Source organism: Euprymna scolopes, chromosome 32 (assembly GCF_053919585.1).
Source record: "Euprymna scolopes isolate OS-2025 chromosome 32, ASM5391958v1, whole genome shotgun sequence".
NCBI lineage: Eukaryota > Metazoa > Mollusca > Cephalopoda > Sepiida > Sepiolidae > Euprymna > Euprymna scolopes.
This window is the reverse complement of record NC_136513.1, coordinates 39,693,145-39,718,162: the sequence shown is the minus strand read 5'-3', so window position 1 is coordinate 39,718,162 and position 25,018 is coordinate 39,693,145. Positions and strand designations below refer to the sequence as shown.

General features: G+C 36.1%; 2 protein-coding genes across 12 annotated transcripts in view; one reads left to right on the top strand and one right to left on the bottom strand.

Moving 5' to 3' along the window:
- LOC145256297 (uncharacterized) overlaps positions 1-20,029 on the top strand; it is an 85,634-nt gene extending 65,605 nt beyond the window's left edge. For 4 of the 9 annotated variants that reach the window (XM_080115019.1, XM_080115017.1, XM_080115018.1 and 1 more), the window contains exons 3-6: positions 3,648-3,719; positions 11,144-11,239; positions 14,369-14,507; positions 19,329-20,029. In XM_080115019.1, coding sequence (XP_079971145.1) covers positions 3,648-3,719; positions 11,144-11,239; positions 14,369-14,507; positions 19,329-19,423 — 402 coding nt within the window. In that variant the 3' untranslated portion in view covers positions 19,424-20,029. Of the gene's footprint in view, positions 1-3,647; positions 3,720-11,143; positions 11,240-14,368; positions 14,508-19,319 lie in introns of all 9 variants that reach the window. The other 5 variants (XM_080115016.1, XM_080115023.1, XM_080115022.1 and 2 more) reach the window with 3 other exon arrangements.
- Positions 1-25,018, bottom strand: part of LOC145256299 (organic anion transporter 3-like) — a 324,435-nt gene that overhangs the window by 165,292 nt on the left and 134,125 nt on the right. The window lies entirely within an intron of this gene.

The following is a 25,018-nucleotide window of genomic DNA, read 5'->3' as shown; positions in this document are numbered from 1 at the left end:
TCTGAGAAAATTGACCACATCCTATCAACTCATCCTTTGGTTAACATTCACGCCTGTGGAAACTTCAATGTTCACAGTGTAGAATAGTTAGTCCACTCAAACAAGAAATATGATGAGGGGAAGTTCTGTCACGATTTCTCGATTGCTTATGACCTCACTCAGATTGTTCATGAACCCACCTGTGCACCCAACACTGACGGTCAGTATGCAAGTCTCCAACTTTTCAGAGGTTGAAACCCAATTACAGGAGATGAAACCCGATATATTCTTCCTAGGCATAGGACTGACCACTTCCCAAGATGAGTTCAAAATTAAAGGCTACTCTAACTTAACATCTAAATCTGACCCCCAAGATCGCCGTTGGTACGGAATATGTGCCTACATTAAAGATCGCTTTCCGTGTGATAAAGATATCTCCAGAGAAGACCCTAATTTACCTTATATGTGCTTCCGTGTTGCATATGCTTACACCACCGCATTTATATTTGCCTTCTATTGCCCCCACAACAGTGGAGTTACTATCTTTAAGAGTATATCTGAGAAAATTGAGCACATCCTGTCTGCTCATCCTTCGGCTAACGTTCACATTTGCGGTGACTTCAATGTCCATAATGTGAAATAGCTGACCCTCTCAAATAAGACAGATGATGAGGGGAGATTCTGTCACGATTTTGCCATTGCCTATGACCTCATTCAGATTGTTCACGAACCCACCCGTATGACCGATACTACTGGTCAGTATGCAAGTCTCCTAGACCTTTTTCTCACCATTTCCCCTGAGCTATATTCATGTTCCGTTCTTTCTCCTCTGGGATCCTCTGACCACTCAGTTGTATCAGTTAAGATAAAAATGAAATGTAATAAGTCTTCAGATGTACGTCTCTATCACTCAGATTGTCTATGAACCCACCTGCGTGCCCGACACTACCGGTCAGTATGCAAGTCTCCCAGACCTTTTTCTCACAACTTGCCCTGAACTATATTCATCCTCCATTCTGTCTTCACTGCGATCGTCTGGTCACTTGGTTGTCTCAGTTAAGATAAAAACAAAATGTAATAAGTCCTCAGACGTACTTCTCCATCGTACAGTATATCGATAATCTATGGCTGACTGGGATAGTTTCCGTACATTTATATCAGATCTACCTCTGCATTCCATGTTTAAAAAGAACGTGTCTTCTATAATATCTGACCTGATAGAATAGTAAATTGTAGGTATATACCGCTTCATACCTTCCACAAAATTCCAGCAAAAACCTAACATCCAGCCATGGTTCTCTCCAGAATGTGCTGCTGCCATTGCACACAGAAATCATGTTTTCTATTGCTTCCAACGTAATGTACTGAGACTAAAGCCGTCTTCAGGACTGCTAGCAACCACTGTAAAAGAGTAATAAAGAATGCGAGAGAGTTGTATGCTCAGTTCGTCAAGTCCAAAGTAGCTGAGCAGTGGCTTGGTTCTCACCAGATTTGGCAAATAACAAACAGGGTCCTGAATAGAAGCTTGTGCTCTATCTCAACCATCATCAATGGATCTGAGCTAATCTTGTCAGCATGAGACAAAGCTAAACTCTTTGCCAAGAATTTTGCACCAAATTCCAACCTATGCGATCAGGGCTTCCAACTCCCTGTATTTCTTTCTCCTGTGTCATAAAACACACTATGCTGTATAAAAATATATGTGCGTGATGTTGCCAAGCTGATCACAAACCTTGATTCCAGTAAAGCAACTGGCCCTGATGGCATTTCAATTACAGTGCTGAAAAAGCTTGAACCAGAAATAGCACCTATATTTACAAAGTTGTTTAAGCATTGTCTTAAGAAGAATTGCTTCCCAACACCCTGGAAAACCTCATCAGTATGTTCCATATTTAAAAATTCAGGTGATTGGTCATCTCCCTCTCAGTATAAACCTATGTTTTCCGTGCGTCCTGAGTAAGTTGCTGGAATTTGTGTTAAATAGAGAAGTTGTAAACCACCTTAGCAAAAATAACCTCCTCCGTGACGTGCAATATGGTTTCCATTCTGCTTGATCTACAGCAGATGTGCTAACACCTGTATCTCATAGGATTAGCAAATCTCCTGACAGAGATTTCTTTTCTAGAGCAATTGCTCTTGACATATCAAAGACCTTTCATAGAGGTTCATAAGAGTAGTGGTTGATGGGCAGAAATCAGAAGCGCACAGAATTAATGCTGGAGTCGCTCAGAGGCCATCCTGGGTACAAATCTCTTCCTAATCTACATTAATGATCTTTCAAATCACATCCGTAGACATTTATGCTGCTAACACTACCATCTATGGTAACACGTCAAAGGCTGTAAACGACCAAGTTCTCTTTGATGCTCTCTCCTCTGATCTTGAGCAGGTGGTGCAATGGGGAAAGAGGTGGCTTGTTACTTTTAATGCATCTCAAACCAAGCTTCTATCTTTACATCATCAAGTTGTGATCCTCGTCTGGCATCAATTGAAATGAATATCTCTCGTCTTGGGGAGACTCCATGTTTTGACAGGCTACTGGGTTTGACCTTTACTCCTATTGAACACCTATATCAAATTAGTTGCCAAGGCTGCTTGAAAAATGGTGGGATCCTTCTGCCACTCCAGTAGATATCTCACTAAATTCTCTACCTGTATAAGAGTCAAGTACGTCCACGGATGGAGTACTGTTGCCACATCTGGGCAGTAGCTGCTAGAAGCACTTATCCTGTCTTGACAGAGTTCAAAATTGACTTAGTAGCCTAGTGGGGGATGCCTTTTTCTATTCCCTGCAACCTCTTTCCCACAGAAGAGACGTTGCACGCCTGTCTCTGCTTTATCATTATTTTCATGATAAGTGCTCGTTTGAGCTGCAATCTATGGTGTCTGCTTGGCTGACTTTCATGAAAAACACTTGTCTAACTGAAAACACTATCAATAATTTCCCTCACTCTTTATCTGTGCTTAAATCTAAACGTAGATTCCATGAACAAAGTTTCTTTCTTAGAACTGCACACCCATGGGACTCTCTTCTGTTTGCCTGCTTTCCAGTTGACTACAATATGGTCGTCCTCAAGTCTAATGCGAAAAAGTTCTGTATGAACAATTCCCTTAAGTAATCCAATTTACCAAATTTCCACTACTAACGATTAATACGATATTATCCCATTGACTATTGTGCACTCATTAACCTTTGTCCTCGAGTGGCTTATGAGCCTTGGTAGGTGGTTGCTCCTTTGTAAAAGATCTCCCACCAAAAAAGAAATGGCATTTACTGCGTCATGTGCAGTAAGGTTGAAAATATGTATAGCAACTAAGCTACACATGAATGAGGATGAAATGTGGAAAGTTCTGTATAGCTTAGTTGCCATAAATATTTTCAAAATGTTCTACCTAGCTCTACTTACGTATCGACTGTCGAAATATATATATATATACTGTGAAGTCATTGTGAACAAACAAACAAACAAACAAACAAACAACCACACAGGGATATGGATTTATTATTATATACGTGTGTGTGTGTGTGTGTGTGTGTGTGTGTGTGCACTAAATATATATATATTTTTTTTATAATGTCTTCCTGAATGTATTTTAAAAATGAGTTTTTTTATCACGCATTTTTAATTTGGAATATAATTTTAAGTGACATTTTCTTTTTGTTTCAGATTTTATTGGTTGGTTATCTTGGCATCTTAGCTAGCGTAAAAACGCGACCGCATCAGGCAATCTGGAAATTCGTGAGTTGTTAATGCATTTGGAAAGCTAAAAAACACATTCTTCAAACTGATATCAATGATATTATATTTTTTTCTTTCAAATAACACATATATATATATATATATATATATATATATATATATATATATATATATATATATATATATATATATTGTGTACAGAAATATTGCCTGAAGAGAGTTTGATAAGTCTATCTTAAATGGTCCTAACTATCGAGCTTGAAACCGACGGTACCTATTACTTGTCTCATCTAACAATCTTTCTGTACACAAAATATAAATGCGCTCTTATATTTCGGATTTTTCTTTTAATTGAGCACTCTGCTGGATTTCTTTTTCCAAAAAAACTAATCATATATATCACTGATGAGCTGTGAAACAGCGAAACAGTACTGTATGTGGATGACTATAGTGCTCCTCACCTTGAGTTGAGCATATTGAGAAGTGAAACACGAATTACCATTAGCATATAAGCGACGCTCTTTGTGTAAACAAATCGAGCGGAAGTATTTCGGACGATGTCAAAACATCGTTAAACTCACTACTCGTCCAAGCAGCCGCCAATAGCGTAATGGTTAGGAGCCTTGACTGCCGTACAAACGGTCGGGTTTCAATCCGGGCTTGAGGTAGTTGCCTGTCTAACCACACTGATGAGCTGTGAAACAGCAAAACAGTACTGTATGTGGATGACTATATATATATATATATATATATATATTTTCATCTTCATATATATATATATATATATATATATATATATATATAAAATGAACTAATTTCCCCCCCTCTGATTTTGCCCTTAATAGGATTGAAAATGTAATATGCACAAACTGCCGCACATTGTTATAGGCCTATTATTTCTACAGTTTCTCGATAATCGTGGATTCTTATATTTTTTCTGGTAAGAGTTCACGGCCAAAATTGGTTAGAATCAATAGAAGTTGTAAAATCTTTTCTCTCTAATAAATTCCTCCCACCCCTGCTATCACTTACACCGTTGTGGATCCATTCATTAGGCACAGTATAAAGAAACACTGGTTTGGGTTCGTAGTTGCTTAAAAAAATGGAATAGCATTTTAAGGTTCCTTTTCGTTTTATTATGTTTTCTGCTGGGGGAAACGCACCATTGGATTTTAGAGAATCGAAGGTTTATTTATGCCATTTTTTATTTCACTTCATTTCGTTTTCCAGGGAATTTCGCTTCATTTCGTTTTGTAGTGGATTAAAAATACTGGAATGGACTGGGTGAAACGCACTATTTGTTTAAGTGAATCCAAGGGTCATTTATGCCATTTTTTTTTTTTTTTTTTGCTTTTTTTTTGCTTTTTTTTTTTGGTTTTCGTTTTTCAGAACACGCCCATCATCTTTTTCCCTTATTTATGTTTTCTGTTTTTCCGATTTCTTTTTTTAAAGAAGTTTTACGTTTGTCCGCTGGGTTTTTTTGTTTGTTTTTTTTTTTGTTTGCTTTGGTTTTTTTGTTTGCTTTGGTTTTTTTGTTTGCTTTGGTTTTGCCGATTTTTTACAGAAGTGTAACATCTTTTTTTTATTTTTATTTTGATATTTAAACAGGGTTATTTCTTCGCTTATTCTTTACTTTACCCCCACCCTTACGCACACACCTCCAAACAACCGGGCAACGCCGGATACCTCCACTAGTATATATATATATATATATATATATATATATATATATATATATAGTAGAACCCCGGGATACGGCATTAAAAATGAGTAACAAAATACAGTACAGTATATAATACACATGTATAAAATCAAATACCTCCAGATACTAGTGTTTCATCCTTTCGGTAATCATCAGTGCAGGATGTCACGATTATCGCCGGTAGGGAGATTCGAACCTAACAACAGAGCTATCTCTGACTCTATTAGCAAGGCCCAAATCCACACGGCCACTGTCAACCGCAAGAAATATCATTGAAATTTAAGCATTTATTTTTAAATGTCATAATGTCTGTCAGAGTGATCTAATGATTATAACACCATGATCTGACCATATATATATTTTCTCTGATTTTGGTACAATCTTGATTCCATACTAAATTTCTGATTTTGATACAATTACCGATTCCAATTCTCAATTCTTTATAAATCTCTAAATATTTAACTATGGAGTAGTTATATTTCTTGGATTACCGTAAAAACACATGCTAAATGTGCAGTTGGGCTCTTTCTACAGTGCTAGAAAGTTACTTAGGCCTGAAAGTATCCTGTACCTCACAAAGCCACCATTCGCCCCTGTATGGAGTATTGTTGTCACATTTGGGCTGGTGCATTTGCTACTAGTCTCTCACTTTTAGAAAGGGTTCAAAAGAGAATCGGCAGCCTGATTGGTCCTGAACTGTCATCTAAGCCTGCATTCCTCTGCCTGTTCTACAAGTATTTTAATGGTGAATGCTCTGACGAACTACAGGTATCTGTACACCCTCGATGTGTTGAATAGTATGTTGAGCAACGCCGAAATTATTGCTGGGTGCACATACGCATAGGGAGCTAGCTGCACACACGCAAATATTGTTGACAAGTCTTCAAACCAAGAAATGTCATCAAAAATCATAACAAATGGAAGCTTTGAAATCAACTTCCTTCAACTGACCAAGTTTTAAGAACAGTCATATTGAAATTTGGCCTTGGAAAAATTTAATAAGGGCCAGAGGAATGCGACAGCGACAGCGACAAACGAAATTCTTATCTAAATTTTTTGTAAAAAACAAATGCCAGCCAAGGAAGAAATCAATCATAGAGCGTGACGGACACCAAGCCGGTCGACTTGTCATTTTGTTGTCACCCACAACACACCATTTCTCTCTCTCTATCTCTCTTGTTCTCTCTCTCTCTCTCTCTCTCTCTCTCTCTTTCTCTCTCCCTCACTCCATAGCATATTTGTGGAAGTACTATTCCTATCTACAATGCCTCCCCACGGGACAGAGTTAGACACCAGGGTCGTTGTTTAATGTGGAGAAAAGGAACAAAAAATAAAAATTGTCTCAGTCGTGAAGGCTTTCTCCTCCACTAACAGAGAACAAGAAATTGAAGTAGAGCATCTGAAGGACAGATACTACACTTTGATCTTCACCCAAAGGCCAATGGACGAATAAAAGTGTCACTGTTTTTGATATATTCAAAATTGGCAGTGTTTGTTATGTACATTCGCCGAGCATTTAGGCACATGATTTATAAAATAAATAGAACTACAGCATAACGTAACACCCCCGACAAACTCAACAAGCAGCTAAATCCCACCCCTACACAGTAGAGATCCCTAGATGTAAGAAAGCTTTCTACTCCAATAGTTTCTTCCCCATGCTGTTAGACTTTGGAACTCCCTTCCGGGATTCTACTTCCCCAACTGTACTGACATGCAGGAGTTCAAATGTAATGTGAACAGATATCTTGCTGCTCATCTCTCTACTGCAAAGTGGCACTGTACCTTTCTTGGGGTAAAAATGGGGGAAAACCCCCCAAATTTTCTCAAACGTAAAAATACGATTTTACTTTTACTGGTAATTTTTAAAATCAATAATGATTTATTATTTTATTATAACTATCCGCTGTGGAAGATTTTATTTTAAACAAAATCAAATAAAAAAGACAATAAAAAGAATCGTTTTTGGTATCGGAAAATAGGAACAACTTTTTCCGATTCTGATACTGATTCAGATGCCCTATGTTAAAATGTGTTTGACTACTAATGAGAGTATGACTCCAAGGATTTCAACGATCGTTTTTATAACCACAAGTTATAATCACCAAACAATCAGAAACTTCAAAAGTTACTATAAACATTATCGAATTTTGGATTCAATCAGTTCGCTGTCGTCTCTGTCACGAACCTGCATTTGATTCTTCGCCGCCATCTTTGTTACTAGGAATTACTTAACACTTAAGATCGGAACTGCACTGAATCTTCGCCACCATCTTTGTTGCTAGGAATTACTTAATACGCGAGATCAAAACTGCATTTGATTCTTTGCCGCCATCTTAGTTACCAGGAATTACTTAACACTCAAGAACCCACCCATGTGCCCGATACACCCGGTCAATATGCAAGCCTCTTAGACCTTTTTCTCTCAACTTCCCCTGAGCTATGTTCATGTTCTGTTCATTCTCCTCTAGGATCCTCCAACCACTCCGTCGTATCAGTTAAGATAAAAACGAAATGTAAGAAGCCCCCAGACGTACCCCTCCACCGTACTGTATACCGATACTCTATGGCTGACTGGGATAGCTTCCGTACATTCATATCTGATTTACCTCTGCACTCCATGTTTAAAAAGGAAGTGTCCTCTATAGTATCAGATCTGACCGAATGGTTAATTGTAGGCATAGACCAATTCATACCATCTAAAAAAATTCCAACAAAAACCTAACAGCCAGCCATGGTTCTCCCCAGAATGTGCTGCTGCTATCGCGCACAGAAATCACTTTTACCATAGCTACCAACGTAATAGATTCACTGAGACTAAAGCTGCTTTCAGGACTGCCAGCAACCACTGTAAAAGAGTAATAAAAAATGCAAGAGAGCTATATGCCCAGTCTGTTAAATCCAAGGTAGCTGATCAGCGGCTTGGTTCTGACTAGTTTTGGCAAATAACAAATAGGATCCTGAACAGAAGTGTGCGTTCTATCCCAACCATTATCAATGGACCAGAGGTCATCTCGTCAGCGTCAGACAAGGCCAAACTATTTGCAAAGAACTTTGCAGCTAATTCTACCCTATGCGACGAAGGTCATCAACTTCCTATATTCCCTCCTATAACACAGAACAAGCTAGGTAACATACAAATATCCGTGCATGAGGTCGCCAAGCTAATCATGAACCTATATTCCAGTAAAGCAACTGGCCCTGATGGCATCCCAATTATAGTGTTAAAAAAGCTTCAACCAGAACTTGCTCCCATACTTACAAAACTATTTAAGCACTGCCCTAAGGAGAAGTGCTTTCCGACTCCCTGGAAGACCTCATCAGTTTGCCCTGTATTTAAGAATTCAGGTGATAAGTCATCTCCCTCTCAGTACAGACCAATAAGTCTCCTGTGTGTTATGAGTAAGTTGCTGGAATCCATATTAAATAGAGAAATAGTCAACCACCTCAGCAGGAATAACCTTCTTAGTGACACACAATATGGTTTCCGCTCTGCAAGATCTACCGCAGATGTACTGACGGTTATATCCCACAGGATTAGTGAATCTCTTGACAAAGGCTTCCTTTCTAGGGCAATTGCTCTTGACATATCAAAGGCCTTCGACAAGGTATGGCATAAGGGTCTACTTCACAAGATTTCCAGCTACGGTATAACTGGAAATGTTTTCTCAATCATTAAATCATTTCTCTTCGATAGGCTCATAAGAGTAGTGGAAGATGGACAAAAATCGGAGGCCTGCAATATAAATACTGGAGTACTTCAGGGGTCAATCCTGGGCCCAACTCTCTTCCTGATCTACATCAATGACCTCCCTAAACACATACTTAAATCATTCATTGACATCTATGCTGATGACACGACCATCTACGGCAACACATCAAAGGCTGTAAATGACAAAGTTCTCTCTGATTCTCTCTCCTCTGATCTCAAGCGCGTGGTTCAGTGGGGGAAGATGTGGCTGGTTACCTTTAATGCATCCAAAACCAAACTCCTATCCTTACATCATCAACGCTCTGATCCCCATCTGGCATCAATTGTGATGGATGGCTCTCGTTCGGGGGTAGGCCCCGTGTTTTGACAAGCTTCTGGGTTTGACCTTTACTCCTGATCTGAAATGGAACACGTACATCAAGTCTGTTGCCAAGGTCGCTGAAAAGATGGTGGGATCCTTCTACTGCTCCAGAAGATATCTCACTACTGATGCAATTCTCTATCTATATAAAAGCCAAGTACGTCCATATCTGGGCAGGAGCTGCTAAAAACAGCCTATCCTGCCTTGACAGAGTACAAAATAGACTTCGTGGCTTAGTGGGGGATGCCCTTTTCGCTACCCTGCAACCTCTCTCCCACAGAAGAGACGTTGCGAGCCTATCCTTGTTTTATCGTTATTTCCATGGCAAGTGCTCGTCTGAACTCCATCTCTAGTCCCCCCTCGCCAATCTTTCACGAAAAACACCCGTCTAGCTGAATCCACTGTGAAAAATGTCCCCTTCTCTATATATGTGCCTAAATCAAAACGTGGATTCCATGAACAAAGCTTATTTCTTAGAACTGCACACCTGTGGAACTCTGTTCCTTCTGCCTGCTTCCCACCGGACTACAACTTGGATGTCTTCAAGTCCAATGTTAACAAATTCCTCATGAACCGCCTCCTTAAGTAAACCCTTCATCAAATCTCCACACTAACGTAATGTACTTGCAATAACCCTTATCCCTGAGTGGCTTCCGGGCCTTGATAAGTGGTGATCACTGTGTAAAAAAAAAAAAAAAGATCGAAACTGCACTGAATCTTCGTCGCCATCTTTGTTGCTAGGAATTACTTAATACGCGAGATCGAAACTGCATTTGATTCTTCGCCGCCATCTTGGTTACCAGGAATTACTTAACACTCAAGATCGAAACTGCATTTGATTCTCCACCGATTTGATTTACTGCCGCCATCTTTGTTCAACATAATGTATTAAGACTTTACACCCTAAAATGTCCCGCTTTTCCCAAGTCTCGATTCCGATTGATCATCCAAACACTAATATATATATATATATATATATATATATATATATATATATATATATATATATATATATATATATATATATATATATGTTGTGGTGGCACCCACTCATTTACATATGTGGATAATATTACACATAAATAACAAGACTCGGTTAGTCTGAGTGTGTGTTAACCAGAAGCCACCGAAAGCCGAGCCGAGAACAGATATGTTCTCCAGCCAAGATTCTCTTACTTGACAACCATTATGTAAATATACTGTAAATATACTTTTCCTAATACACTTCTTATTGATCTAACTTTGTTGAGTTTTCATTTGTATTGCCTTAAACGTTATTTGGTTCAACCTGCAAACATAACAGTTGGCGACGAAGATGAACGTCAAACATAACAATATATATATATATATATATATATATATACATGTATATATATATATATATATATATATATGCATGTATATATGTATATATACTAGACTTTTTGCACTTAAAAACAGGCAAAAGTTAAAGCTCATTGTCTTTGAATGTGTGTCTTATGCCAAATTGATGTTTCAATATGATTACATTGCTCGTTTGTGCATTGAATATTAATTCATTAATGCATTTATTTTATATCAGATACATCTACATTTAATTATGTACTAACTAAATATCAAAAATATTATTAACTGCAATAAAAATATTTGTGACTGCCCTACTAATTCTGACTCATGTCTTATTTATCTTCTCGTTTATTTTTTTTCAGAAATTTGCATATATGATCGCCGGCTTCCTGTCAGCTTTTGTTTTTTGTTGGCTAAGATTGTGGATATACGTCATTAATGGATTCTCTAATCCAACGGTAATTGTTTTTCTTTTTTATTTGCTTCTTTATTTCTTTACTATCCAGTGTTGTTGTTGTTGTTGTTGTTGTTGTTGTTGTTGTTCGTGGTCGTTAACTTTACAATGTTTTCATGCTTTATACCGGTTAATTTTTTATTCAAGAACGGATTTTAACGCAAAGTAAGTGAGCATATTCAAAGGGTCAGTTAAATGGAAAACACCTGGCGTAGGATGTTTGCTGTGTCCAGCAGAACCGACTTTTGGAGTAGGGTGATATTGTACTTGATTCCCAATCTAGCAACCTCCACCCTCAATTTCTGATGGTTCTGTAGTTTCTCATTCTTTTTGCCTGCTATGATCATGTGCTTGGGCAAGCCACATCAACAATTGGCATTAATTTGTTATTATTATTATTATTATTATTATTATTATTATTATTATTACTTCATTTTTATTATTAATTTCATTATTATTGTTTTCATTATTATTAATACCATTATTATTATATTATTATTATTTTCATTTTTATTATTAATTGCATTATTATTGTTTTCATTAATATTATTATTATTATTATTATTATCATCATTATTATTATTATTATTATTATTATTATTTTTTCATTTTTATTATTAATTTTATTATTAATGCTTTCATTATTATTAATACCATTATTATTATTATTATTATTATTATTATTATTATTATTATTATTACATTCACTCATTTTCACACAGGTCATCATAAAAGATTTGTCTTTGAAAATAGGCTGTGATATTCCCTGGAGTCTGAGTGATAAGTCTCTCCAGATTTCCAGTTCTCTCCACCTTTTTCGATAACATTTGCAAATTAATTTGCGCTATCTCACCAGCCATTTACTGTTCATTTCTCGTTGGTATAGGCCATTGGAATTTGGGTGGCAAAAAACCTCCACAAGATCCTAGTTCTCTTTGAACTTATCTAATGGAGAACTCTTTAGTACTATTTCTTCTTGGTCTTTCCATCCTCCTTGACCCTTCTTGATTATTTGGTGTGGTATTAGTTGATGTCATCACATTTTTTGGTAGATGGTACAATTATAGTTTCAGTTTTTTTATTCCATGTAGAGTCTCTTCATGTTTTACTTCCGTAGTAGTTTTTATATATCCGACTAGAGCCTGTGGCTCATGAGTGTTAATATCCACATTCAAGAGTTTCCTTAATATTTCAGCCAGTTTCATTCTTGTTATCAATTGTATCTCCTTTGTCATCCCTCTGATTCCAATCTCTCCCATTCTTTCACAAAGTTGTTCTTGATTGTTCCTAATGCTCCTACTATTATTGCTATTGTCTTGACTTTCCTCATCTTCTCGATAACTTCCAGCTCTCTGGCCAACTCTGCGCATTTGCTCTGCTTCTCCGTCTTCTTGATCTTCACTCTGTAGTCTGCTGTACGGCAAAATCCATAATCTGGCAGGACCTTTACTCCTTTTTAATTATAACGACATCACGATTTCTTGCTTGGTTGGGTTTATCTGTTTGTACGTCCTTATCACATAGGATTTTGTGATTCTGTTTCCAGCACTCTCAAGTATTTTTACCTATCATGTTCACCTATCTTGTTTACCTATCATGTTTACCTATCATGTTCACCTATCATGTTTACCTATCATGTTTACCTATCATGTTTACCTATCATGTTCACCTATCATGTTTACCTATCATGTTTACCTATCCTGTTCACCTATCATGTTCACCTATCATGTTTACCTATCATGTTTACCTATCATGTGTACCTATCATGTTTACCTATCATGTTTACCTATCATGTTTACCAATCATGTTCACCTATCATGTTTACCTATCATGTTTACCTATCATGTTTACCTATCATGTTCACCTATCATGTTTACCTATCATGTGTACCTATCATGTTTACCTATCATGTGTACCTATCATGTTTACCTATCATGTTTACCTATCATGTTTACCTATCATGTTCACCTATCATGTTTACCTATCATGTTTACCTGTCATGTTCACCTATCATGTGTACCTATCATGTTCACCTATCATGTTTACCTATCATGTTTACCTATCATGTTCACCTATCATGTTTACCTATCATGTTTACCACTCATGTTCACCTATCATGTTTACCTATCATGTTTACCTATCATGTTCACCTATCATGTTTACCTATCATGTGTACCTATCATGTTTACCTATCATGTTTACCTATCATGTTTACCTATCATGTTTACCTATCATGTTCACCTATCATGTTCACCTATCATGTTTACCTATCATGTTCACCTATCATGTTTACCTATCATGTTTACCTGTCATGTTCACCTATCATGTTTACCTATCATGTTAACCTATCATGTTAACCTATCATGTCTACCTATCATGTTTACCTATCATGTTCACCTATCATGTTTACCTATCATGTTCACCTATCATGTTTACCTATCATGTTCACCTATCATGTTTACCTATCATGTTCACCTATCATGTTTACCTATCTTGTTTACCTATCATGTTTACCTATCATGTTTACCTATCATGTTCACCTATCTTGTTTACCTATCATGTTTACCTATCTTGTTTACCTATCATGTTTACCTATCATGTTTACCTATCATGTTCACCTATCTTGTTTACCTATCATGTTTACCTATCTTGTTTACCTATCATGTTTACCTGTCATGTTTACCTATCATGTTCACCTATCATGTTTACCTATCATGTTCACCTATCATGTTTACCTATCATGTTTACCTATCATGTTCACCTATCATGTTTACTTATCATGTTTACCTATCATGTTCACCTATCATATTTGATTATGTAGTACTATATCTGCCGTGGATCAGTTGACAAACAGATAAAAATCCAATGACTCATAAGTTCCAATTTTTAACAATTTTGACCCCTTAGCAGTCCTGTTTTCTAGATAGAAACCAATTTAAAAGTTTTCCACGAGTCTGAATATATACCAACTTTCAAGTCTGTTGATCATAAGTTTGTTGAAATATATAGTTTGAGAATTGTCCTCAAATCCACATTCACACTTTTATAAAACAATGTTAAAAATATTTTGCAACACTTTATTTGAAACTGTTCCAGTTTAACAACCCAAACATTTTCATTTTTCTTTTTCTAGGCTTTGTTTTTACAGATTTACGACGATAACCCAATAGGTAATTTAATCATATTTACCTGCGGACGAGTCAAATACTTTGAATTCATTCTGGCGATTGTTTCTTCTTCAATTTGTTGCTGTTGTTCGTCTACAAAACAAGTAAGTATTCTGTTTATCTCCATCTCCATCTATAATATAAATCTCACTTGTCTGTTTAAATGTATGTATGTATGTATGTATGTATGTTGTATATCTGCCTAAAACTTTCGACGGAGACGACGGATATTCACGCAATGAATATCATTTTGAAGCCCGACAGTTCGGACAACAAATATAAAAAAAATTGGCCAAAAATATTAATTCCTTTGCCTTCAACTGGGCACTTTTGTACAAGGAGGGTCGATCTTTTTCACTGACATTTTTGGCAAGTTATTCAACCCTCGCGTTTACGACGTCGCTTAAAAGGCGTTATTTCGACTGGCCGTGACGTCACAACCACGGTAGGCACATGGGTAAGACAGTTTTTTTTTACCTCTTTTTTTCTCTGGCGTGTTACGTTTTTTTTGGGTTTTTTTCGCTCGCAATTTCTCTTTTTTTGTTTGCTTAACCAACATCATTACACACACCTCTACTTTCTTTTCTGCCTTCCCGTCACGGGTTTGAGCCTGCCTGCCTACTACAACTTTTTTTTTTTGCTCAACATACACCTCCAAACACCCGGACAACGCCGGGCACCCAGGCTAGTTTTTATATAAAAGTTACTTTATGTATGTGTGTGTGTGTGGGGGGGTTCCTTTCTCATATGTTTTGAAACAGTTGAGCTTGTCTTCTGCAAATTTTACGCAAAGCTAATTTATATGTCTGGCAGTGTTCTTAGATATGTTTTGTACAGAAATGCATCCGATAAGTATCGAAAATCGAAAAAAAAAATCATGACTGATGCCACATCCATTCGGAACCAACTCGAAATGCACGATTCCTTCAAAATTCCATCAATCACACCATGACTTTCTTGCCGAATTGGTCTTGTTTTGCAATCGACGATTTCTCTTACCCTTTCTTATGCTTGTCTCGATTGTGCTGAACCAGATAGACTAATTTCTCGTCCGATGTCACAGGCGCTTCCAAAAAAAAAACAAAAAAAAACGCTCGTCCAATAACGTCTGTTGGCTTGTGTTTACAAACTTTTTGAACAGCCTAATATTAAATGCATAGATTGGACCCTGTATAAAGAGACATTATGCACTTGATCTAACAAGTACAATTATTATATCTATCTACTATTATGTAAAACTCACTTTGTGTGTGTGTGTGAATTTCTTCCTTATAGGTTCCGAAACGGCTGAACATATCTTTTGCAAATTTCACACAAAGGTAATTTATATGTATGGCAGTGTCCTGAGATATGTTTTTGTACAGAAATTCATCCGATAAGTATGAAAAATCGAAAAATATCTGATCTGAAAAATAGTCTATTCTATCTTATAGATGAAAATGAAGAATTATTACAGGGGGATATTTTACGTTACCCCGGCCAAGGAAAATCTCAGCAAATTATTTCTTCTAAAAATAAACCCAGAATTATTGACATTTGGACATATAGTTCAGTAGTAGAGCATTCGGCTACAGATCGAAAGATCCTCTGTTCAAGTCCGAGTGTACCTCACCATTTTATTTTATTTTTTTCTTATTAATGAGTTACATTTACGATAAAGGAAGAGGTACTATTTAAAATCGCAGCAAATCATTTCTTCGTTTGCATATTTTAAAACTAAACATTAATCAGAAGTGATTGTTCCAGGCATTCATCGTCAAGCACAAATATCAGCTGACGTGATATTGTAAACAAACACAGACGGAATTTGATTAACGATATTATAATTTTTAGATTTTTAATTTTTAATTAAAATTTTTTTTTTTCGAATTAGTCCACCAGGCAAATTATTCCTCGTAATATATAATATTCAATAATCAATAGAGGATTGATTCTATGAAAATTAGTGTTGGGATGATTAATTGTAATCGGGAATCGGAAAAATCGGAAGATTTGGGGGTATCGGAATCGGTATCAGAATCAGAAAAATTGATGCCTATTTTCCAATGGTATAACGATTCTTTTAATTGTTTTTTTTTTTTTACACCACTTATCAAGGCCCGGAAACCACTCAGGGATAAGGGTTATTGCAAGTACATTACGTTAGTGTGGAGATTTGATGAAGTGTTTAATTAAGGGGGTGGTTCATTAGGAATTTGTTAACATTGGACTTGAAGACATCCATGTCTTTTTTTATTTGATTTTGTTTAAACTAAAATCTTCCATTGTTGCTAATAATGATACAATAATGAATATTTATTGATTTTAAATTACCAGAAAAGCTAAAATCGATAGATCATCCTTCACAAGTGTATTTTGACGCTTAGGAAAATATCTGCATATTTAAGATGTGTTTTGACGAAAATTGGAGGTAATAACAATCTTATAGTTAAGTAATTAGAGATTTATAAAGAATCGGAATCGGTAATTATATTGGAATCGGGAAAAATTTTTGAATCGTCCGATCACTAATACATATGCAATCTGCATAAATTAAAATATCATGTTTAAGCGTATTGTAAGACCGAACAACGCCGGGAATCCAGCTAGTATCTCCATAAAAGATGCTCATCATTTCTGTTGAAGAAACTTAGTAACTTGTTAAATAATCAAAGTGTTAACTATTCTACACTTTTCCTGATAGATTGTTAACTATGCTTTTCATTCTAATTAATGGTCGTTTCGTACGAAAATCAAATGCTACGAAACCAAATTCAATAAAATAAATTCAATGCATCAAATATAATTCATGAACGAGTATACACATCTATAATCCTATATTTTTATTTATTTTTTTTGTGTATTGATATTCATATTAAAAACACCTTTTCTATTTATTTAAAAAGAAAATACAGGGAACATGAACTGGAATAGATACATTGAGAGCATTGCCAAGGTTGCTGCGAAGAAGGTGGGCCCTTTCTACCGTGCTAGAAAACTACTTACGCCTGAAAGTATCCTGTACCTCTATAAGGCCACCATTTGCCCATGTATGGAGTACCGTTGTCACATTTGGGCTGGTGCATCTGCTACTTGTCTCTCACTTCTTGACAGGGTTCAAAAGAGAGTCGCCAACCTGATAGGTCCTGAACTGCCATTTAAACTTCAGCCTCTGTTCCATCGACATAATGTTGCATCTTTCTGCCTGTTCTACAAATATTTTAATGGTGAATGTTTTGACGAACTACAAGCACTTGTACCCTCTCGACGTAAATACCCCCGACAAACCCGGCAAGCAGCTAAATCCCACCCCTACACAGTAGAGATCCCTAGATGTAAGAAAGCCTTCTACTCCAATAGTTTCTTTCCCAGAACTGCTAGACTTTGGAACTCCCTTCCAGGATTCTGCTTTCTCAACTGTACTGACATGCAGAAGTTCAAGTATAATGTAAACAAACATCTTGCTGCTCATCTCCCTTCATAATATTCTCTGCAACTTATGTCCCTGATAGTAGCCTCCTACTCCCAAGTGGCACTGTTCCTTGTTTGGGGTGAAAATTGAATAAATAATAAAAAATAAAAAAAAAACTTTGTTATATATGAGTCATAGAATTGCATTCATCTGCAAAATATCTAGCTAATTTGCATATTCTTTTAAACATTCATTTTAATTAATTCCCTATTAGTTTTTAGATTTTCTCATGGGATGATCATCTTTAGTTAATGATATGTCATGCAGATATTCTACATGATTTTTACTTGCATAATATTTGCATAAAAAGCTTATAATAAACACAAACTTCCTGCTATATATACATATTTATGTACGCGTATATATTTTTGTTTAAAAAAATTTTGGCTATCAAACTCTCCTATCAGTTTTTGGTCCTCATACAAGAAACTTCATATATAGGGTATTCAAATCCATGCAAAAATTTATACTTGAGTTTTAGCCGGGGTAAATCGGTGAATAAGTGTGAAAATTTTTTTAAAAAGTGAAATTTGCCAGGTGAAGGTCTAATGTCGGCATTACGAATATGCATGCATAACGTAATAGCTATTGGCTCGTGTTTTAATTTTTAGCCTTGCAGCAAACATATTTTCATAGCTCAAGCATTAACGTCAAAGGAAAAACTAAATCGTAAGCTAAAGATTTTTGTTTCGATTCTCGGTGGTGGCGCACTATACATTTAAAAAAAAAAAATTTAAAAATCATTACTATATATTGGGTCCAATATAATATAATAATAAATACGAACTTTGCATTAAGCAAAAATATCATATTTAAGCGTATTTTATGACCGGGCAATGACGAGCGGCCTGCTAGTGGAATACAAAATATATATCGGGTTACATAATTGTTTTTTTTTTTTTACATAGGCATCATCACTTATCAAGGCCAAGAGGCCACTCGAGGATAGGGTCAAACAGTGTACAGTAGAAATTGGACAATATAGTAATTGTTAGCAATGGAAATTCGGTAAATTTGTTAACTTATATGGAACGGCTCATAAAAAAAAACTGTTTTATTAGACTTGAAGACAACCATATTGTAGTCAGCTGGAAAGCAGGAAAACGGAAGACAATTCCATAGGCATGCAGTTCTAAGAAAGAAGCTTGGCTCATGGAATCTACGTTTAGGTTTAGGCACAGATAAAGAGTGGGGGAAATTAGTGATAGTGTTTTCTGCTAGACGAGTGTTTCCTGTGAAAGTTTGGCAGGGGGGGGGCATAGACTAGAGCTCAGCCGAGCACTTGCCATGAAAACAACGATAAAGCAGAGACAAACTCCCAACATCACTTCTGTCGGTAAAAACTCCATCCAAACAGCTTTTTTTTTTCATGTTATTTCAAAAATCGTGAAAAGATGAAAAGTTTTTAAGCGATCGCGGGTGAATTAATTGGTTACTCATAAACTTTTTCTTTGTTGTTATTTCAGGATACGTTAATACCGCACTCCCGTACCAACAGCTAAGCGAAGAGAACAAACAAGCAGTCGCCATATTGAAACGAAAATCCAGTAACAGTACCTGTCTATCATAGAAACCTATTTTGTAGGTTTCTAAATTTTTGAAATGAACATTGATAATTCGTATTCTTTTAATTATTCGGACTACTGGTCTCATCTTGACTGATATTTTCACAACGTTTCGGCCGATGTAAAATTCGGCCTCCTTCATGTGTCTTTCCTGAAAAAAAAAACTTGCGATCATTGGCTGCGATAAGTGGGTGTATGTGAATAACAAAGAACTCGATTTATAAAATAATAAACAATTTCGAAAGAAAAAATTGCTCAAATCGCCATTGAACTAAGGGAGATAACTACAGTCTTTTAAACAATTTATTCACTTTTCTTGTTTCATACGAGAATTTAGGACGATGATATGGACACATATTGGGGGAATTGTACTTTTTATTTGAAATTGAATGTTAATTTTTTTACGCTTTAAATCAAAAAGATAAAGAATCAAAACACTGAAAAAAATAAAAGAAAGGCGCGACTACTTTTTTTAAATTAAAAAAAGGAAATATTAAGTCGTCGTAGCTTTCTCTAACAACATTTCTCTAACAACATTTTCAATTCCTCTGTAACTATCAATGCATTTCCTTTCTTTTCGACAACGTTAAATAAATATTTTCTGAACATTTCTTGGTTTTCAAAGATTTTCAATTTAACATTACGAAAAGTTTAATAAGATGTGAAACTACTAATTTAAAATTCCCACCCGGCCTAGCGTATACACATCAAAGTTAAAAGACTACTACAACCTCCTCTGAAACCATCTCTCTCTCTCTCTCTCTCTCTCTCTCTCTCTCTCTCTCTCTCTCTCTCTCTCTCTCTCTCTCTCTCTCTCTCTCTCTCCACGAGGGCTTCGGACCTCTTGGAGTTAATACCATCAGAATATGACCCCCCCCCCACAAAAAAACAATAACACGGACAATCTTCTACCCTTGAAAAAAGTATGTTTCCCGAAAATTTGTATATTATATTTATAAAAATAATGATTTTATTATTTTTTTTTATATTTCCTTAACATTTCTTGGTTTTCAAAGATTTTCAAATTTAAACAATTACGAAATGTTTTTTTTTTTTTTTTTCTAAGATTTAAAACTACTAATTTACATAACGCTCAGCCTAGCGTGTACACATCAGAGTCGAAAGACTACTACAACCTCCTGTGAAATCGGCCCTCTTGGAGTTAATACCACCAGTTAATACCACCAGAATATAAAAAACAAAAAAACAAAAAAACAAAAAAAAAACAAGCAAACAAAAACAAAACACCATGCAAAAGGTATTTTTTCCGAAAATATGGATATTATAAAATGTTATCATTTAATAACTATTTTATTAACATTTCTTGGTTTTAAAAAATTTTCAATTTAAGATTACGAAATATTTTATAAGATGTGAAACACACTAATGAATTAAAGACTACGTTTTTTTTTGTTATTAATGTTACTAATTTTTGTTACATTAAAAAGTTTCTTTTTTATGTTTCCATACTTGTGTAACAAAGCCGTTGACGCTGGCAGCGGCGGCGGCAGCAGCAGCAGCCGAATAAAGATATGCAAATAACCAAGCCGTCCTCGAGAAGTGACGTCACAGCAGAGATAAAACGACACAGGTGTTCAGACAAGGGACGGAGGGAGACGTGATATGAGAAGCACGTGTTCAAGACACGTGGGTGATGTCACAATCGATACGACGAGCTACCCTGAACTGTGTAAATATTTAGAAAAAAAAATGGGTTGATGGAAATAACAGAAAATCATTCAGTTTATTTTGAACAAAATGTATGGATTTGTAGCAGTCACAGAGAACTATTTTCTGTGGTGAATCAATGCGTCCCTCTCTGAGTTCATCGACCACAGGCTGTCCTATCAGCTAACAGGGCGCATTGATTCATCTGCTCCCTAAAAGTCTGGAGGGAACGTCAGCCAGTTAGACCCGGACCGCCAGCGGAGCAATATCTATCCTCTTTCGTCTCCTGTCCACCGGACAACTCGCTATAGCATTAATGGTCTCGATTTGAGACAACTGCTATCCAGCTGGGGAAGACACGGTACTGCATGACCGACGACGAACTTAAAGGAACTTTATTTTTATTCTTCCCTTTTAGCAGCGTGGCCTGCCAGTTCCTGCTACAAAAAAAAATACTCTTCATTTTTATTGTATAAAAAAGAAGTTTGTGTTTTTTTTTGCGCCTTGTTCTTTGCTATAATTTATTAGGAAGCTAAAACAATTACCTCACCGTAAGGATTTCTTCTTTTATATGTGATTTCATATCATTTTGCCGCCGTTCAAACGACAAGGATCCCACATTCAATCTAAACTATTATATCACAATTTTTAGTTTTTCTTTTCCTTGTGATGCAATATCCACAGAAATATTGGCTAAACAAATACATTTTGGTCACGAATCCCACATGAAATCTAAACTATTACACCACACTTTTTTGATCTTGTTACAGAGACAGAGAGAGAGAGAGAGAGAGAGAGAGAGAGAGAGGTGAGTAAACGTGGAGGTAGACACGTTTACCAGAACCAAAGGTCAGCTGACCAAATTACGTATGTGTGACGAGGTTGGCTAGATCGGTGAGATTTGATTTGAGCTTTGAAGAAGACGGACGTTTTTCCGTGGTCTCCCCCTCTTAACTGGGGAGGGGGGAGACGAACGCTGACGTGTGTGAAGAAGAACCACACAAGCAGATTTCACTTCCACTTCTGCAGGACCTCTGGGGAAAGTGAAATAAAAACTATAAAACCCATTCATCGTCTTGGAGTGATAAATCTTCGTCAAACAGGTATCAAGTCTCCCTCCAGGATGAGAAATTTCCAGATGGTTCAACAGCGAGAAGAAGCAGAGGTAGGTTCAGAAATTACATGTCACACACACGATTCCCTTTTTGATAATCAAACACACAACCATTTATATTAGAGACAATCACACGGAATCTTTGATGTTATATAGTGTATACACCCAAACGTAAAAAGTGCCCCTCAATGATTTAAATGGCGCCCCTAAGTGAAGAACTCTATATAACATATTCGATGATAACGAATATATAACAATCTTTCTTTCCTTTTATGCCATCTACATAAAACGAAAAGGACGACAACGATTACCAATGGAGCAAGAAACACCATTAATATTTGTCTCAAACCACTTTACAACATATGGAATATAAGGTCCTTCAATATAAAGTTCTTCAAGAAAATGAAAGTCAAGTTTCTTCCTTTTTTTTAGTTAGTTTAGTTAATGCTTTTCGGGCACTCCCTACTAAACTAAATAATTAAATACAAGCTACTGAATAAACGAACAAACAACTTCGTAAAACTTAACAAGGAAAAGGTTTATTGAAGCGAGTCAGGGTAAGATGCCAAAAAGATATAACTCGGATAAAACTTGTCTGCCTTTGCCCGGTAGTTATTCCCAAGTGGAAATCGTCGATACTGGTGTAGGCAGAGAGGGAGAGAGAGGAAACAGGTCCGCTCTCTTTGGCGTCTGGCTGGAAAAGGAGGAGTTTTTCTCGTCCGGACCGGAAGCAGTTAGAGTTCCTTAAGGAGTAAGGAAGATCCCTGAGCTCTGCCTCTGATTGGTCCGTATGTGCCATATCGCACAGTCAGGGGAGGCACTGACGCACAAGAAAAAGATTTCTATTTGTTTCTGCTACACTTTTTTCCTGCTTCCTTACGATCGTGCTAACATATAAACGACTACGTTAAACTTGTAAAATGATCAGTCACAATGGAAAGTTAAGCCCGTGACTCATAAACCATGAATAAAGACAGAGACAATCACCCATGGAGTCCCAAAACAACGATATTGAAACTCTTTGACTGGAAGTGATGATGAGGTACAAAATGCGATCTGATGAGTCAAACAAATTAAATTAAACAACTGACAAGGCAGTGGTTGAATCGTGAAGCGATTCAAACGAACGCTAAAAAGGAAATCCTCTAATTGCTATCCGTTTTCTTTGTCTGCTTTGTTTGGATTCGCTTTCCTCTTCACTTCTATACGCAAATTAGTTTTCACAGAAATCTGATATCTCAAATTATTTTTAACTAATGAAAATCGTTTAAAACCTCAAAAGTAACAAGTCTGTGTAAAATTAACCGAGACTATAAAACTTGATCAATAAAATCAGATTTTCTCGAGACGCACCTTGAACAGAACCCAATAACGTATGCTCAATTTACCGCGCATTTGATCGGGAAGGCAAAAAGAACTTCAACGACGCACATGCAAGTCATTCCGCGCACACATTCTTACAGGCGAACAAAAAGGAATTGCTACTCATAATTATACATGTACTAAGAAAAAAGTAAACCAACACACATGCACAGTGCCACGCAACCAAATACTCACACACATATATTACTTACACATACGCATATTATTCATATTATGAACATATTGACTTGTGAGTGCTTATTCAACCATCTTTATCAAACATTGGCGGACTAAAAATAACTTCTATGTTCTTATAAAATTATAATATATTTATGTGTTGTTAGAAATATCAGTTTTTCTTAATTTTTCATATACATATCAATAATTTTGTTTAAACGAGCTCTTGCTAACCGGTGACCCTACTATTCTCTGTCTTTTCATTAATTACTTTTTACATTCTGCGTTGTCTTCCTTTGCTAAAATGCAACCTTCATGAATAACCTCTATCTTAATACAGTAGTATCTTTATATACGTACGTATGGCACTGTTTCCAGATTATTAATTATTCGATCAGAAGATTATATTTATTAAAAAGAAGGATAGAATGTACTACGAATATTACATTAGTATATAGATACGCTTATTTAATGTTCGTAGTGAGTTTTTAATTTCTATAATTCATTTTGAATATATAGGATCTCCCGATCACTGAAGACTCAATGTAAAAAAAAAAAAAAAAAATGATGTCACTTTTGGGCTACACATGAAACTAAAATATACCTTCTTGGTCTTCTGGCTAGGATTCCCCACGATATCATTATAGCAGCGTTAATCAGAACAGATACTACCTTTGAATCCTAGCCAAAAGACCAATAAGATATTGGAGATAACCCATAATAACCAGATATATTCTGACTCTACGTTAACCAAATTACTTAGATAAATAATACTGCAGTTTTAACAAAAGGGATACAATTACATCGCATTCACGCTGAACGTCTACAAAATGCCCAGCAGAAATATATTACATATGAAAGATGCTGCTGTGGAATTTCCACATGTGCCGCTAGTTTATATGAATTCTTGGCGTGGGTCTTGGCACACAAAAACGATATCGTCGTCCAGAATGATTGTATAAATGCCAGAAACCACGCAACCACGACCTTTCGGAAGGAGGACAAGTTGTAATGGTTATATAAAAAAAAAGACGAATGTGCAGAATTGATGAAAATGTATATGAACACACAAGATCAATATGAAAAATAAATTGCGTTAAAAACTCAAAGGAAACATTTATTACTCCTGATATTCATAAATGACGTCCCTGATAAAAGAGTCTCTACGATGATGCGCTAGGTGTATCAGAATTTTTGTAGGAATTTTTGACACCCCTAACAGGAAACTGCGAATAAAATATTAAAAACTCGTAATTTCTCATTTAAAAGTGGGTTGTTT